The sequence below is a fragment of the Trachurus japonicus genome, chromosome 17, assembly GCF_045865225.1.
Source record: "Trachurus japonicus isolate A0001 chromosome 17, Traja_1.0".
In the NCBI taxonomy this organism is placed as follows: Eukaryota; Metazoa; Chordata; class Actinopteri; order Carangiformes; family Carangidae; genus Trachurus; species Trachurus japonicus.
Window position 1 is genome coordinate 6,402,748 of NC_140923.1, and position 16,286 is coordinate 6,419,033.

The following is a 16,286-nucleotide window of genomic DNA, read 5'->3' on the forward strand; positions in this document are numbered from 1 at the left end:
AAGAATCTCAACGCCTTACATGTTTATTTTTTCTGTATCTTACCGGTTTTAGAGACTCCTTTAAAAAAAAAAAACATACCATGAATATAAACTCTTTATCTGCGTTTGTTTGTATGCACTTCAATCCCTGTAGTAATGACACAACTGCATTTTTAGATAAACTCAGCTATGGTGAGACTCTAAAATTTTTTATTCATGGTTTAAAACGCATTTCTTGTTTATGTTTTTTGTAACAATGCGTTTTAAATGAGATCGTAGCAGCAGAAGAAAACGTGAAACAAACGCGTTTTTTTTTAACTGAGTCTGTTTCGACGAAAATCACCGTTAGGGGCTTTTATTGTGAAAATCCACGGGGCCGGAATTGGCTTCGTTATCGGTCCGTGACGTCACGGAGCAGCAGCTCGTCAACTGTCAACACGGAGTCTGGACTGAACCAGCCCACCTCTCCCTTTTTACCCCCCAACCAAACTACATCGAAGAAAAAAAATGTTAGAAAAGGCGACATTTCCCACCACGGTGTTCCCACGGAGTGAAACGGAGTATTTGTAGACTTTCCGGTAAGTTTAAAAAGTCCATATTTGGGCTTCTTTTTTTTTTTTTAGCCTATTAGCACCAGCGGCTAACGGCGGCTAACTCGGGCTAAGCTAACGTAACATTGTCTAGATTTCAGATGTTGACGCTTTAATTCATTTATTCGTGTTTTAATCCATTTTATGGTGCTTTTACGTGTTTGTCCAAACGCTTCGAGACATTATGTGGCCTAAAGGTTGTTTTTCCTCCTCAGTTACTGACAGTAAGAGGAACTAACTTGAAGTAACGTGACTGACAGCAGCTACACAAGGCTGTTTTATCCAGGAAAAAAGGCTAATGGACTAAAAATAAATAAATAACGGGCTAAAAAAAAATAAAAATCAAAGAGCCACCCTAACCCTGCTTTGTTTACAGGAGCGTCTTATGTGTCAGGTCAAGGGCAAATCTATAACGCACTGGTTTCATATGTGGCAGCTGGAGACAGGCTTATGTTGTCATTACTGTGATATGAGCTGCCACTACAACAATGAGTCCCTCATCCTGACACACACACACAGGGATGACACAGCCCTGTGTGTGTGTGTGTGTGTTGTAACAAGAAAGAAAAGAAAATAGCAACACTTCAACTGAAAGACTGAGATTTACTTTCATTTTTAACCGTGAACATGACACATGAATCTATAATGGGGATGGATCATCATGACAGGGGAGAAAACCAAACCAGGCTACGGTCTGAGAGCTGTTGAAATAATTAGAGCTAAATCTGGGAGATTTCTTAAAATATATATATTTAAATCACTAGTTGGTTGTCTTCATTACCTCAAAATAAATGCTAAATTACAATTCAAGAGGTTTCTGAGATATAAACGAGCTGTAAAAATGGTCATTTTTGCTTTTCATGGTCACTTAAAAACAATATTGTTGATTCTTGATGTGATTTTCCTCCTTTAGTAGGCTACATCTTGTCGATCAGGGCGTCTCTGAGCTTTAGCAACACAACAGTTGTGGTGGTGCTGATTTAATGCATAACGATGTTGAGACACATTTAAACCTTTCATATTAAAATAAAAAACTTTTGTGATTTTGGATTTTACACTTGACTATATTGTGATTTCTGTTATAATAGTGCAGCCCCGGGTGGAAATAAATCACCTCTGATCATTTGACATGTCATTTATTACCAAAAAAATTTTCATAATTAACAGGCAGTGCATTGATTATTTGACTAGTGGATGATGAAATGATTAACTCCACGTCCTTCATTTCATTTGTGTTATTTAAAAAATGAAGTGGTTACAGCCTCTCAGACTGGAGCGTTGTGGTAATATTCAATGATGATAACTATTAAATAATCAAACTCAAATATTAAAATTAGTAATTTCACTATTTTTTGAAGTTAGAGAAGTTATCAGAGGTTGATATCGTTGTGTGTTGTATTACACAAAGAACAACTGCTGTGTCGTGTCGTGTGCAGAGTTTCCTGTTGTGTCGTCGCTGCGCTCTTCTCAGTTTTTGTCTCAGCAGTTCCTCTTGTTGCACCTTCAGGTGCCCACGACGCTCCGTCTGCTGTTGAACCTGTTATACCCACTCACACTCGGTTTCACACGTCTTCACTTTGTTATCTCACACTGTTTTTTTTTTTTTTTTTCACATGCACGCTGCCAAACACACAACCTCTGCCAGACGCAAACGCAGCGCTGCCTGTCGTCATGTGTTTTCCAGCCTGAGATCCCGGACCCTTTAGTCACCTTCCTCTCTCTCTGTGTTGTTGTTGTTGTTGTTGTTGTTGTGCCTCCAGACTCTGGTTGGTGACATCATCAGACTTGGACGCAGACATGCCGGTGGAGAGCGGGAGCAGCGGCGCCGCCCGTCAGGTGAAGCAGAAGAGGAAGTCCCACAGCCTGTCCATCCGCAGGACCAACAGCACCGAGCAGGACCGATCCGGCCTGCAGAGAGACATGCTGGAGGGACAGGTGATCATGACTCGCTGATTTACATTCATATTAAAGGGCAGTTCCAGGTAAATTCAACCTGGGGCTCTAGTTTCCTAATATGTCAGGTTGTCTCCTGTTCTGCAGTAGTTCTGTCTGTCCCCGCATCGCCACAGCAGCGTATAATGGGAGCAGAGGGATCTTAGGCTGTTTACATCCCACAAAACCACTATTTTTTTTTCACAGACAACGGCAGATGGCTTCAAACACACGCTGAGGGGTTTGTTCACTTCAAGAAAGCCGATGTGTTTGTAAACGGAGCTGTAACACAAAGTCTTGCGATATTCAAGTTGATGGCTCACTATGTTTAAAGGTCGTCTGAAGTTCCCGTTTGTTTTGTCAGCAATGGAAAATCAACTCTGAGCCACAACATCTTCATAACAGAAAGAGTAAATTCTTATAAGTGAATTGTTTATTCTACCTGTAAGCGTCAACATGACTATCGCGCGAGACTTCGTAAGACTTTGTATTACAGCTCCGTTTACAAACACTTCAGCTTTCTTGAAGTGAACAAACCCCTCGGTGTGTGTTTGAAGCCATCTGACGTTGTCTGTGGAAAAAAAAATCATGGTTTTGTGGGATGTAAACAGCATAAGATTGGTCCGTTCCCATTATACACTGCTGTGGCGATGCGGGGACAGACAGAACTACTGCAGAACAGGAAACATTAGAAAGAAAATCTATTGAGATTCATACTTTTAGACTTAAAATATTAGGAAACTAACTAGAGCCCAGGTTGAATTGACCTGGAATTGCCCTTTAAACTAGGCCACAGCTTCCTGGTTCTTTCTGGGTGTCACACTTCCCTCCGCCCCCGCCGGCCGGTCATCATTAGCCTTGCGCCCGGCTGTCGCTGTCAGCACCCGTAAGCACTCTGGTTGTAAGCTCTAAGCCAATTAGGTTGTAATGCAGCCGTTTAGAGGGCACAGGATGCTGCTGCATGTTGTCGCTGGCTTAACTGTGCCACAGTTACTGCACGGCTGCTGCTGCTGCTGCTGCTCTCAGGTTATTTTGACACCGTGAGTGTGTTAAAACGGACCGGATTCAGATTAGACGAAGCATTTTTATACTCCACTGATGAGATCATAGAGTCTGACTGAGCTGAGGCCTCGCTGGGTTTCACTAAAGGAACAGTTTCACTTCCTGAGGGGTTGGGTGAAGACCGAGACAAGTTTCTACAGTTCAGCTACATGTGAAATCATCTCTCTGCTCTGAGTTAACGCTTCTGTTTTAACCTGCTGATCTGAACAAGATTCAAGATTCAAGATTCAATACTTTACTGCCATATCGACATGTTGATTGGAGTTAGTTTCAGTGAAAACAAATCACAGATAAAACATGACAAGATATACATAAGATAGATATACTGTATACCTGTGGTGGGGTTAACAGCAGTCCTCAGTGCACCATAAAATAAATAACAATAGTAAAATAGATACAGTAATAAGTTCAACAACCTGAGGAGTAAATACTGAAATAGGCTCTGTCTCCACTTTATAACTTGCACTTGTTCCTGGTTACCAAGTGGAGTAAATTGTGCTAAGTGGAGATTAAGTAAAGCAGAGATAAGTGTAGATGATCAGTGTGAAAACGTGATGTAACAGTGTGATGTTGGCGTTTTGACCCAGTTGATCAGGTTTAATCAGATGGTTTGTGTGTGTGTTGAACTGGAAAAACAACGTTTCGTCTCTCAAATGACAAAATATATGAAATGTGAATTTGCACAAATGCTGAGCGGACTGTGGACAGCTTGTCCATGAAGTCCACTCTACAGCCGACTTCTGATCCTGACCTCATATCATCAGCAGCATTGTTTCTGTTTTGGTTTTTTATTTGAGTCCAGCTGTTTAATATTATATAAATGCATCTGACTGACTGAGTGATGTAGTTTCTCCTCTGGTGAGTGTTGGAGTTTCCTCGTCTGTCGTTGTCAGACTCCTCTGTCAGGAGTAGGGATGTCACCATTATAGATTTTCTTGGTACAATTATGTCAGAGAAATAATCACGATTATTACGGTTATTATATTCAATAATTTTACGACACTATGAATGTGTAAAATCAAATATAGTCAAAATATAACTGCATTACTAATTATACAAACAGTATCTATTAAAATAGGACCAATTATTAATCCTTCAGAGGAAATGTTTGAAGTTGTTTTTGATAGTTTTTTTTTTTCTTACAAATGAGGCACTAACATTTAAGTTCCTACCAGTTCAGTGTTACATTATGTAAATTAACATTAACATAATTTAACCCAGTTACTGTGTATTTACCTTCACTCTGGCGTACAAAGCCAGGTGGTTATCCCGCAGGTGATCGTTCATAATGTTGTGTAACTTTGTTTTCGTTCTGTGCGTGTTGCGCTGATCTGCCGACACGGTTCCGACATAATCTTTTTTTGAAAGTGACAGTATTTGTATAATTGTGGCGTTTAATACCGCAATTAATTGTGAAAACAAGTAAATCATGATGGCATCCCTAGTCAGGAGATAAACTGACTTTTTCAGACTTTTCATTTTATAAAAAAAAAACAAAAAACTGCTGAAATTACAGCACAGACGTCTCAGATCTTGAACGCTGTGGTTACAAAATCAGAATTTAACTGTTTATGGTGAGAAAAGGAAGAACTGATGAAGAGATAATATTATCCCAAAAGAGTAAAAGTATAAAACCTGAATATTTTAGATCATGAATCTTGTCTTCGATGATCAGACGAGGCTCTGTAATGTCTCATTTATAGTTTATTGACTCATTGAACCATCTCAGTGGTTTATTATTATCATCATCGCTGCCCTGCCGCCGGTGTTGAAAGTGGAAGCAGTCAGAGTTTGTGATGCACACACGGTGTAAATAAAGAGCGGTGAGACTGAGGAGCGGTTGAGAGCGGCTGTGGACCGGAGCCAGCTGAGTAAATCCCTTCCTCATGACTCCTTTTGTTTTTTTTCACTCTGGTCCTGTTTTGGTCTCAGTCCTCTGATAATCTGGAGTCCTTCATGAGGATGGAGGTAAGTTTCAGGTGTTTGCCTCCGTGTGTGTGTGTGTTTCAGACCGTAGTAGTGTGTTAGCGTTTAGAAGCTAGCTCTAGCTGTAAAGGTTTGGTTTGGTGTCATTTAGGTTTGATTAGTAGTTAGAGGAGGTGTTGTTGTTGTTGTGTGGTGGTTCCTCCCCTTTAAAGGTCCAGTCTGTAATAATTAACAAGGTTTATTGGCAAAATCTGAATATATATCTGTATAATTGCTATAAAATAAAGTTTTCATTGGTTTTCGTAGCCTTATAATTCTTCTATTATCTATATATAACAAGGGTCTTGCTTTAGAGAGTGTCGCCATCTTGTGCCGCCATGTTTGTACGGCAGCCCGAATGGAAAATCCAGCCAGTCAGAGAGCACGTTTCAAGAGTTTCACGTTCATAAATAAACTAAAAAAGAAGGAGGAAGGAAACAGCAGACATGTGGCAAAATGGTTTAGATTTAGATTCACCTCATCGCTCCTGAAATACTCCCAGTCGTCACAGTCCTGTTGTTGTTTTGTCCTCGGAGGCCACCGTCACCGGGTGCGAGCGCTGCAATCTAGAATCTGAACACTACTTGTCACGGTTTTCCCACGATTTTACGCACTGGACCTTTAAACGTGTGATTTTTGTAGGAGATCCAGCAGCATGAAGGTTTCAGTGACCGACACCTTCAGGAGGTTTTATGTTGTTCTGTGTGATACGCTGCAGGTTACAGTCACATGACTCAGACGTCGGCTGCTCATTGGACGGTTTCTGTGTCATCGAGGTCGTTTCCTTCTCCACATTCATTTCCATCCACATGTTTCCACTGCATTTAAAAAAAAATTTCACATGAAACCTGAATGGAAACAGACTGAAGAGGCTTCACAAGCTTCCACACAGATTAATTTGTTTGGATTATCGTTTGTCAGAGAGATTCAGGAAACATGGGAATTGAGGGGAAATTCCCTGAATTGTTGATGTTGTGAGGAAGCGAATCTGCTCGTACAGCGAACAACACAGATTTCCAGGAGAGAGTCAGACTACTTCCTGTTTGAATGTTGAAGGACATAAACACAAATGCTGTTGACGATGTAAAAGGCCAGAACGTCTTGTCTTACTTGCAGGAGGAGAGTGTGTCCTTCAGTCTCAGACCTTTATGCCCTGCACTTCCCTGGTTCAGTCTTTGTGTTGCTCTCTCTCTGATGCTCATGTACATGTGTCATACGTTTTTCTCTACGTGCAGCAGCTTCTCCTCTGAGCTGCTGCTTTTCTTCAGTACACTTGTGTCAGATGTGTCGCAGCTCTCTATGCTGATTTCTTTAGAAACACAACAACGCCGTGAGCGCTGCAAAGAGAGCTCCACTCAGCGAGCAGCTTCATTATGACTGGACGGAAAAAAGAAAGAGAAAGAGAGAGAAAGAAAAAGCCTTGGAGGTGATTTCTTGTCTCTGCCTTTGCTTCGGACTCGTGAGCAGCAGCGGGAAGAAGAAGAAAATCTATATGAAGGCTTGAATGACGAGGCTTTTCTGTGGAGACAAAGGCAGCGTGCTTGACGAGCCAGTAACACACAAACCCCCTTGTGTCTTTATTGAACACAACCAGCTTCACAGTACTACTGCTGCTGCTGCTGCTGCTGCTGCTGCTGCTGGAGGAGTAGTAAAAGAGGAGTAGGAAAGATGCACATTTAATACAAATGGTCAAATAAAAACCTCCTCAGCGTCTAGAGCAGCTTTGGTTTTTGTCCATATTCTCAGGACGTCTGGTGTGAGCTCCTCCACTGTGACTGTCGTCGGGTGTAAACACAAATATTTAAGATATGAAGCCACAACGTCTTGGTTTAACCTCCATTATTCATTCATGCTTCGCAGTCTGGAGTCTGGATTTTCTTATTTTCAAGTCAAACATGCAGGAATACATTGATTTAATTAATATGATATCTAATGAAGTTGTGCTGATCTGACTCTCATCTCCATAATATCTTGTTTTGTTTTATTTTAGACACAGAGTACGTTCGTAACTGGCAGGTTGAGAATTTAAAAGCTTTTTTGTGCATCTGCTTTCTGAGATGGGATGAAAGTCACGAGTCAAGGTTTCACACCAGTGATCTAAAGTCTTGAAACAGAGGCTTTTATTTTGTTGGACCTGGATGTGGTTTGACCTCCAGGTGACAGTTTGTTTAGTTTTTCATTCTGTGCTTTACATCTGAGCCTTTTATTCTCCTTCACACTGATTGGTCGGTGCACCGTCCTTTCCCCTCAGTGATGTTTGTGTCCTCAGTGTTTATTTTTTTTGTCTCATGTCCGTCTGTCGTCTCCCTGCAGGACTCCAAGCTGCCGCTGTCCCTGAGGAGCAATCTGCTCGACCTGTTCAGCCAGATCGAGAGGGAGTTTGAAAACCTCTACATAGAAAACCTGGAGCGTAAGTCACGACCGCTCTTATCCTGGGGATTAACGGGGCAGTGACGAAGCAGAAATTATTTTAAATAAATCTAAATAAATAAATAAAAAATAGTTTTCAAAGCATCAGATTTGTTAAAATGTACATTTTGCAGGTTTGTGTGTTGGTTTTAAAAATGACATTTCAAAAAGTCAAGTACTTTCTTCTGGCAACACTGGGCAGGACTTATTCTAAAAAGAAACTGCTTTTTTTCTAAATAATGTGACAAATTCTGTAAAATTTGTCAAGAAACAAAGTGTGGCATTGAATTAAATGTGTTCCACATTTGAGTCAAGATTTATTTTCCTGTATATAGACATAAGACTTTTTATTGATCCCACATGTGAGAAATTCACTTGCAACAGTAGCATAGAAGTAAAGGACACTTAAAGGGAGGAATAAAAATATAAAGATTTAACTATTTATAACAAAATATGTACTGTTATGTACAAAATATTATTTAAATAGAGAAAAACTATATCTACATGTTGTTTGATTGGAGAATATAGACAGATGTTTGTGTAAAAATGAAGGTTACACCACTTGACCCTATTACAGTGTTCAAGAGAGAAGTAGTTCAGATTTATCATTGAAGAGCATTTACAAATCAGTATATTTATGTCTTTTTATTTGAACTCAGGTCATTGAGGGTAAAGCTTTTCTCTACATTGATGTTTAGACATTAAGATTTTAAAATGACGACAGTGAAACCTGCGTCATGTTGAATTAAACTGTTGTGTTAAACCTTCAGTGCGCCGCGAGATCGAAACGCTGAACGACCGCCTGGCTGCAGAGGGGCAGACGTACGAGGGGGCAGATTTAGCCAAAGGAGCGCTGAAAACCAAAGGTGAGTCACGCTCCATATTCTTAATATACATTTTACATTTTAAATGCATTGTTTTAAATAACAAGCATCTAATCAGATTAATTCATTTCACTGTTAATTTAATGTGATTATCTTTGTTTCCTCACAGCGAGTCACAGCACGAGTCAGCTCTCACAGAAGCTGAAGACGACCTACAAGGCTTCAACAAGCAAGGTACACGTTTTATTCTGTGTTTGTGTGAGATTATTCTTGTACATGTTAACATAAATAATAACATATTACATTTACAGAAGTGATTGACATGCAGTGTTGTAGGTTGAAATCTGCCTGTATTTGCACTAACACATGTTTGCTGTGGTGTTGTTAATGTGTTCTGCATTAAACAGACGGGTGTTTCCTTTATTGCATATTGAAAATATTATATTATATTGGAAACACGTGTCAGAAAATGTGTATTTATTGAACAGACATGGAAAAGTGAGCTCCACTGTCCAGCATCTGGTGAGTGTGTGATGAAATATTAACGAGAAGAACGAACTGCTGTCTGTCTTTCACCCCCCTTTTTTTTTGCTCGTAGCCACGTTCAAATTCTTGCCATGCCAGAGTAGGTGGATCCCGCAACTTCAGCGTAACCGGTTGGGAGTTGTGGGGTGGAAACCCATGGGTAACTTGTTGATTTCTCCCCCTTGTGTGCCAATATGCATGAACAGCCCAGCCAGGGGGTCGAGCCTCCCTCCCCAAGAGACTTGGTCATTCAAATGTAGGAGTTTAAGTTTATTTTTGGTTTCTGTGTGAGATAAAAACACGACTTTATTATCTCACTAACAGGCTTTTTTTTTTTAATATTCTTTATTTTTTTTATATTTATTCTTAAGTTGCACCTCCTCAGTTTTGGTTCAGCTCCTTGTTGGCATTCACATAATGGTACACTCTGGAGACTTGTGTTAACACGAAGCAGCCGTCGGCCTCAGAACGCTTTCCTGTGCCTTGAAGAGTAGATCACAGTCAAGAAGGCGGAGGAGCATTTCTCCGCTGCTTTAGATCATTGCTCGGCGATGGCAGAGTGTGGAGTGTGTGGTCTGCTCAGACGAGCTCAGCCAAATCAGATTCTGCTTTTTTTTAGTCTTTTAAGATGAACACTGTTAGATTTGATGGTTTTATTGATTCATATCTGTTAAGGTTATAAATTGTCCCCCCCAAAAAATATGATGAGGTTTTATCTAATCAGAGGTTGTGACTGTAGCCTCTCTTCTGATTGGTTGACTGTTTAAGAGCAAAGGAAACCAAATCCTGCAAAGGTTGGTGGGCAGGGCTTTGGTTGGCCGCTCTGTTGTGACATCATAAAGTGACAGGAAGTCCTGACGGCTGGTTTTAAGGCTCAGTTTCTGAATACAGGCTGTGTGCATTTCTCTGTGGACTGAGGCTTTGATACTTTCACAGTATTAATATAGAACCTAGAGCTGCTTTATAATCACACTACACATGGACATCTACCTTTATACTGTATGGAGCTTTAATACAAACATCTACCTTTATACTGTATGGAGCTCAAATTAAAGCTGATTCTCATCATTATACACCAGCAGCACCAGTATATCTATTTTCAGCTCATATCAGCTGATATATCGATTGTGCCACAGACATAACTTTTGTTTCTATAAATAAAAAACCCACCGGCCTGTGAAACAATCCTCTGTGTATCAGTAATAACCAGCAGAATCATGACGAGGCTGCAGCAGATCACACACACTGAAGCTACAAACACTAGTGGAGCATTAACAGCTGGACGCGTTACTAGAGCGAGTCGCTGCCGCCTGCAGCTTACTTTTGCGGCGCTTCACATTTTCCTTAAACCTCCCTTAAAAGTCCCTGTTGCTGCTTTATGTGACAAGAGTTAAACAAGAGTTGCATTTTGAATGAGTTATAAGACAAACTAATAGGGAAAAGAAAAAAACAACCTGCTTGCTAACGACCAGCAATCACCTCCCCCCTCCTGTTTTTTTACTTATTTTTTTTTTGCTTAGCAGTGGTTCTTCACATCCTCAGTTCTGATTTGGACAACAACAACACGACTGGTTTGATGATTTAATATCTGTTTTTGTGGTAACAGATGAAAACTGTTGTTCTCAGAGGAGTGACGCCGTTCTCTCTGCTCTTCCTGCTTCCTTTCAGTTGGAACTTATTTAGTGGTCTGTGCCCAAAACGAACCAAGAGCCCCGTTTGTATCATCCCCATCTTTAATGTAAACACCTCGTCCACCAAACCTCAGAAACACAACTCATCAGAATTAATGTTTTTTATTTTATTAATTTTAACCCTCCTGTTGTCCTCCTGGGTCAAGGAAGGAAGGAAGGAAGGACGAAGGGAAAGATGGAAGGAAAGAAGGAAGGTGAGATAGAAGGAGACGGGGAACAGATTGGGTTAATTGGGTCAAAGAGGAAGGAAGAAAGAAGGACGAAGGGAAGGAAGGAAGAAAGGAAGGGAGGGAGGGAACAGATTTGCTCAAGGAAGGAAGGAAGAAGGGAGGGAAAAAGGAAGGTAAGATAGAAGGAGAGAGGGAACAGATTGGGTTAATTGGGTCAAAAAGGAAGGAGGAAGTAAGGATAAAGTGAAGGGAGGGAGGGAGGGAGGGAGGGAACATATTCGTTCAAGGAAGGGTGGGAACAGATCAGGTCAATTGGATCAAAAGAGGAAGAAAGTAAGGACAAAGGAAAGGAAGAAAGGGAATAATGACTGTGGAAAGAAGGAAGGGGAAAAGGAAGGAAAGAAAGATGGAGGGAGGGAACAGATTCGTTCAAGGAAGGAAGAAAAAGGAAGGAAGAAGGGAAAGAAGGAAGGGAAAAGGGAAGGTAAGGTAGAAGGAGAGAGGGAACAGATTGGGTTAATTGGGTCAAAAAGGAAGGAAGAAGTAAGGACAAAGGAACGGAAGGGAGGGAGGGAGGGAACAGATTCGTTCAAGGAAGGAAGAAAAAGGAAGGAAGAAGGGAGGGAACAGATCAGGTCAATTGGATCAAAAGAGGAAGAAAGTAAGGACAAAGGGAAGGAAGGAAGGAAGGGAATAAGGACTGTGGAAAGAAGGAAGGGGAAAAGGAAAGGAAGAAAGATGGAGGGAGGGAACAGATTGAGTCAATTTGACCCATAAGGACAACAGGAGGGTTTTAATACTGTATATACTATATATAAATATAAAACCATAACTCTTTTAAATCTTCTTGCTGCCTCCTCCCTCCTGCAGATTTATCTTTCTTTCTTTCACATGTTTTTTTTTTTTTCTTTTTAATCTACAATAATCCCAGTATGCTACTGTAACCTCCACATACAGCGCTGATACTTAACGTGTCAGATCTGGGTTAATGCATCATCATCATCATCGCCGGCGTTTTGTTCATGAAACATGTGGAAGCATCAGGGAGACGCCGGGGACATTATAGATGAATATTAATAACAAGTAAAAGCTTCTTCTGAGCCCCGGCACATGACAACGCAGCCTGCTGACTGAGCAGCTCCTCAGTGACCCTCAGTTCTGCTGCTGACCTGCTTCCTCCCTCCCCTCCCCCCACCCCGACACTCCCCCACTCCCCCCACACACCCCCTCCACACCAGACCAGACCAGGGTTCCTACACAGACCTGAAAATTAAAAAAAAAAAAAAAAAGAGAGAAATGTTTTGGAAAATAAGATTCAAAATTCAAAATTCATGCTGCTCCCTACAAAGCTAAAATGTAAATATTTCTAATAACGACCAGCATCGGTGTGATTTATACAGAACAGGTGCATCTCAATGAATTAGAATATGATTGAAAAGTTAATTTATGTCAGTAATTCAATTCAAAAAAGTGAAACTAATACATTATAAAGGTCAGGGGTGTCAAAACCGGCCCGGCAGAGTGCGAAAAATTTGAAATTGCACATATTTTTATCAATAAATTTCAGGTTGTTCATATTGTTGTGCATATTGTGTTAAATTGGATTACATCCCAATACAAGTATGGAAGATTTTAGAGCTAGGAACAAGGACTATTAGACTACTGAATGCACATGTCCTCCTACCGAACGCAGCTGGTGATTCTAATGTAATGATGAAAACTGTTTTAACAGTTTTTATGTTTGTTTTGTTCGTGTTTTTCCAGTGTGTAGTTCATGTGGACCGACTGTGCTGCTCTCTTGGCCAGGATTCCCTTGCAAAATGCTCAATGGGATTATTCCTGGTTAAATAAAGGTTAAATAAATAAAGTAGTAGATTAATAATGTACTAAAAACGAAGGGAAAAATTCAAAATTGTTTTTATGTATAGGTTATCATGCTGTTATTTTTACTGGTCCGGCCACTTGAGATCAAGTTGCGCTGTTTGTGGCGTCTGAACTGAAGTGAGTTTTGAGTGAAACATTTTACATCTTTATTTATTTAATTTCTTTTAATTGTAATGATTATGGCTCAAAACCTAACATTCAGTATCTTTAAAAAAAATTGAATATTACAAAAGACCAATTTGAAAAAGCATTTTTTGATATGAAAATGTTGGCCTTCTGAAAACTACGTCCATTTATATTCACTCAGTAGTTGATTTGGAGCTTTGAACTACTGCAAAGGGACTTTTCCATGTTATTATAGTTTATTGAGATGCAGCTTCAAGTGGAGCCGTCGCCTCTGTGTGTAGGAACCCAGTCAGGACGACACAGATCTCCAGACAGATCCATCTCCAGGTGTGGTGTGTTAACGTGTGTGTATGTGTGTGTGTGTCGTTGTTGTTGTGGTTGTCGTTGTCGGCGTCAGATTGTGTCCAGTTTCAAAGCGACCACGTCCAGAGCGGTGTGCCAGCTGGTCCGGGAGTACGCCGGCCACAGAGACGGCATCTGGGACCTGAGCGTCACCAGGATGCAGCCGGTGGTGCTGGGAACGGCGTCCGCAGGTACCGGACCGCACCGACTTCAACTTTATTTAACCGCTGTGTGTGTGTGTGTTTAATCTGATGCCACCTGTTTGGTTTTCTCTCTCTGTGTCGGTCTGTTGAGAATCTTTAGAGGAATAGTTCACCAAAAAATGAAATTCAGTTCATTTAGTGACTCCCCCTCATGCTGATGAGTAGTTTTTTATTCCTCAAAGTGCATCTGGAGACCCGGGAGGCCGGTTCCTAGTCCAATGAAAACTCTATATGAGTATCAATAGTGCCTGACACAAAAACGTCCATAAAACTACACAAAAACCATTTCATATTCCTCCACACTGCTCGTCCACAGCAATCCAAGTGTCCTGAAGGGAGATAGTCCAGAGTTTACTGGAAACGACGTCATTTTGGACATTTTTACAGCCTAAACAGTCCTGGATTGTGCTCTGACGTTCACGCGCCCCAGGCAAATTCAATACAGGACTGTTTAGGCTGTAAAAATGTCCTAAATGACGTAGTTTCCAGTAAACTCTGGACTATATCCCTTCAGGACACTTGGATTGCAGTGGACGAGCAGTGTGGAGGAATATTAAATGGTTTTTGTGTAGTTTTATGGACGTTTTTGTGTCGGGTGCTATTACTCTCATATAAAGTTTTGGTTGGACTAGGAACCGGCCTCCCGGGTCTCCAGATGCACTTTGAGGAATAAAAAACTACTCTGGAGTATTCATCAGCATGAGGGGGAGTCACTAATGACTGAATTTCATTTTTTGATTATTATTATTTTTCATTATTCCTTTAAATTACTGTTCAATCAACAAATCGAAAAAAGTGTGAAAACAGTGATCGATGAATAAAGGTTGTTTTTCGTCCCAACAGACCACACGGCCATGCTGTGGAGCATTGAAACTGGGAAGTGCCTCCTCAAATATCTGGGCCATCAGGGATCAGGTACACTCACGGTTAAAATCACTCTGTTGTCGTTTTTATGAATGAAATGAGGAAACATAATTTCTTAATTCTGAAAAAGCTTGTTGTAATAAATGTGTCTCTGTCTCCACAGTCAACTCCATCAAGTTCCACCCCACTGAGCAGATGGCGCTCACAGGTCAGAAACTCACATTATATACTGTATAATGTTGTATATACAGCTCTGGAAAAAATAGACCATTTAAATGATGAGTTTCTCTGGTTTTACTATTTATAAGATAAGATGCTTTATTGTCATTGTATATCATACAACGAAATTTCCATTTGAGGGCATTCCCAGGTACCCATAGCAGCATTTATAGGTCTGAGTAAAATGAACATTTTTGCTTTATCTGGTAACTACTGACAACATTTCTCCCAAATTTGAAACAAGAATATTGTCATTTAGAGCATTCATTTAGTGCAAACTGAAAACTAGTCAGAATAACAAAGAATATTGAGTCTTTTCCGACCTTGAATAATAATAATAATGCAAAGAAAACAAGTTCATATTCGTTCCTAAACAACACAACATGAATATTTTAAATTAGGAAGAGTTTATAAATCAGTGTTGGGGGGATAATGTTAATGTGGATTTTATAATCTGGTTCTATGGTTCAGGTGATCACCTCATTAAAGAGAATGAGTTGTGTTTGTGTCGGTATTTTAAAAAATGAGTGCCGTACATGTAGAGATGCTTTTATGAAAAACATTTGTGAAATTGGTCTCTTGTATATTTTACTGAAACAGCCTCAGAATAAAATCCACTTTTATTTACTGTAGCTGAAAAAATGTTGATATTATTTTAAATGAAATTAACACATTTGGATTTGGATTCTAAAAACTAAGAAATACTTTTCGTGTGTTATCTTAGTTTTAACCTCAGTGTGTTCGGCTCAGTGACAGTTTTATTAAAACATTGTTAACTCTGATCGTCTCTTCGTCCTCAGCCTCCGGAGACCAGACGGCTCACATCTGGAGATACATGGTGCAGCTGCCGACGCCGCAGCCGGTCGCTGACATGAATGTGAGTATCCTCGGCCTGTGTGTGTGTGTGTGTGTGTGTCTGTGTGTCTGTGTGTGTGTCTGTCCTCTCTCTGATGTCTCCTCTCTCTTCTCCAGCAGACGCCCTGCGAGGACGACGTGGACTTCTCAGATAAAGACGAGGCGGACGGCGAGGTGGAGGGTCCCAATGACTGTCCGTCTGTCCGCGTGGCAACCACCACGCTGCGCAGCCACCAGGGCGTCGTGATCGCCGCCGATTGGCTGGTCGGAGGAAAACAGGTGGTGACGGCGTCCTGGGACCGAGCCGCCAACCTGTACGACGTGGAGACGTCGGAGCTGGTCCACTCGCTCACCGGTAGGACGGAGAGACGGGACGTTACAACGACACCAGCTGGGTTTACAGTACAAAGATTATTGAAGAGATACTGTATAGAAAAATAATCTTTGTATAATTCTTTTTTTTTTCTCTTAAATTATCAAGGAGAGAAGCACTTAAATTTTGTTGTGCTTCGATGACAATAAAAGGAAATTGAATTTTATTTAGCGAAAACAGCTAGCTGGTGGTGGCCTGAAAAGCAATATTTATGAAATTTTGTGAAAGTACAGTTGCTATTTGCAGATGTTTCCATTGAAAGGTGTTTTGCGA

General features: G+C 40.7%; 1 protein-coding gene across 5 annotated transcripts in view; it reads left to right on the top strand.

Annotated features, from left to right (window-relative positions):
• Positions 1–327: 327 nt before the first annotated feature.
• LOC146969887 (WD repeat-containing protein 37) overlaps positions 328–16,286 on the top strand; it is a 22,086-nt gene continuing 6,127 nt past the window's right edge. Inside the window, exons 1-12 of one of the 5 annotated variants that reach the window (XM_085805459.1) lie at positions 392–557; positions 2,330–2,504; positions 7,842–7,938; positions 8,708–8,803; positions 8,931–8,995; positions 9,493–9,542; positions 10,955–11,024; positions 13,555–13,690; positions 14,546–14,617; positions 14,730–14,774; positions 15,586–15,662; positions 15,758–15,995. In XM_085805459.1, coding sequence (XP_085661585.1) covers positions 2,367–2,504; positions 7,842–7,938; positions 8,708–8,803; positions 8,931–8,995; positions 9,493–9,542; positions 10,955–11,024; positions 13,555–13,690; positions 14,546–14,617; positions 14,730–14,774; positions 15,586–15,662; positions 15,758–15,995 — 1,084 coding nt within the window. In that variant the 5' untranslated portion in view covers positions 392–557; positions 2,330–2,366. Of the gene's footprint in view, positions 558–2,329; positions 2,505–7,841; positions 7,939–8,707; positions 8,804–8,930; positions 8,996–9,359; positions 9,447–9,492; positions 9,543–10,954; positions 11,025–13,554; positions 13,691–14,545; positions 14,618–14,729; positions 14,775–15,585; positions 15,663–15,757; positions 15,996–16,286 lie in introns of all 5 variants that reach the window. The other 4 variants (XM_085805455.1, XM_085805454.1, XM_085805457.1 and 1 more) reach the window with 4 other exon arrangements.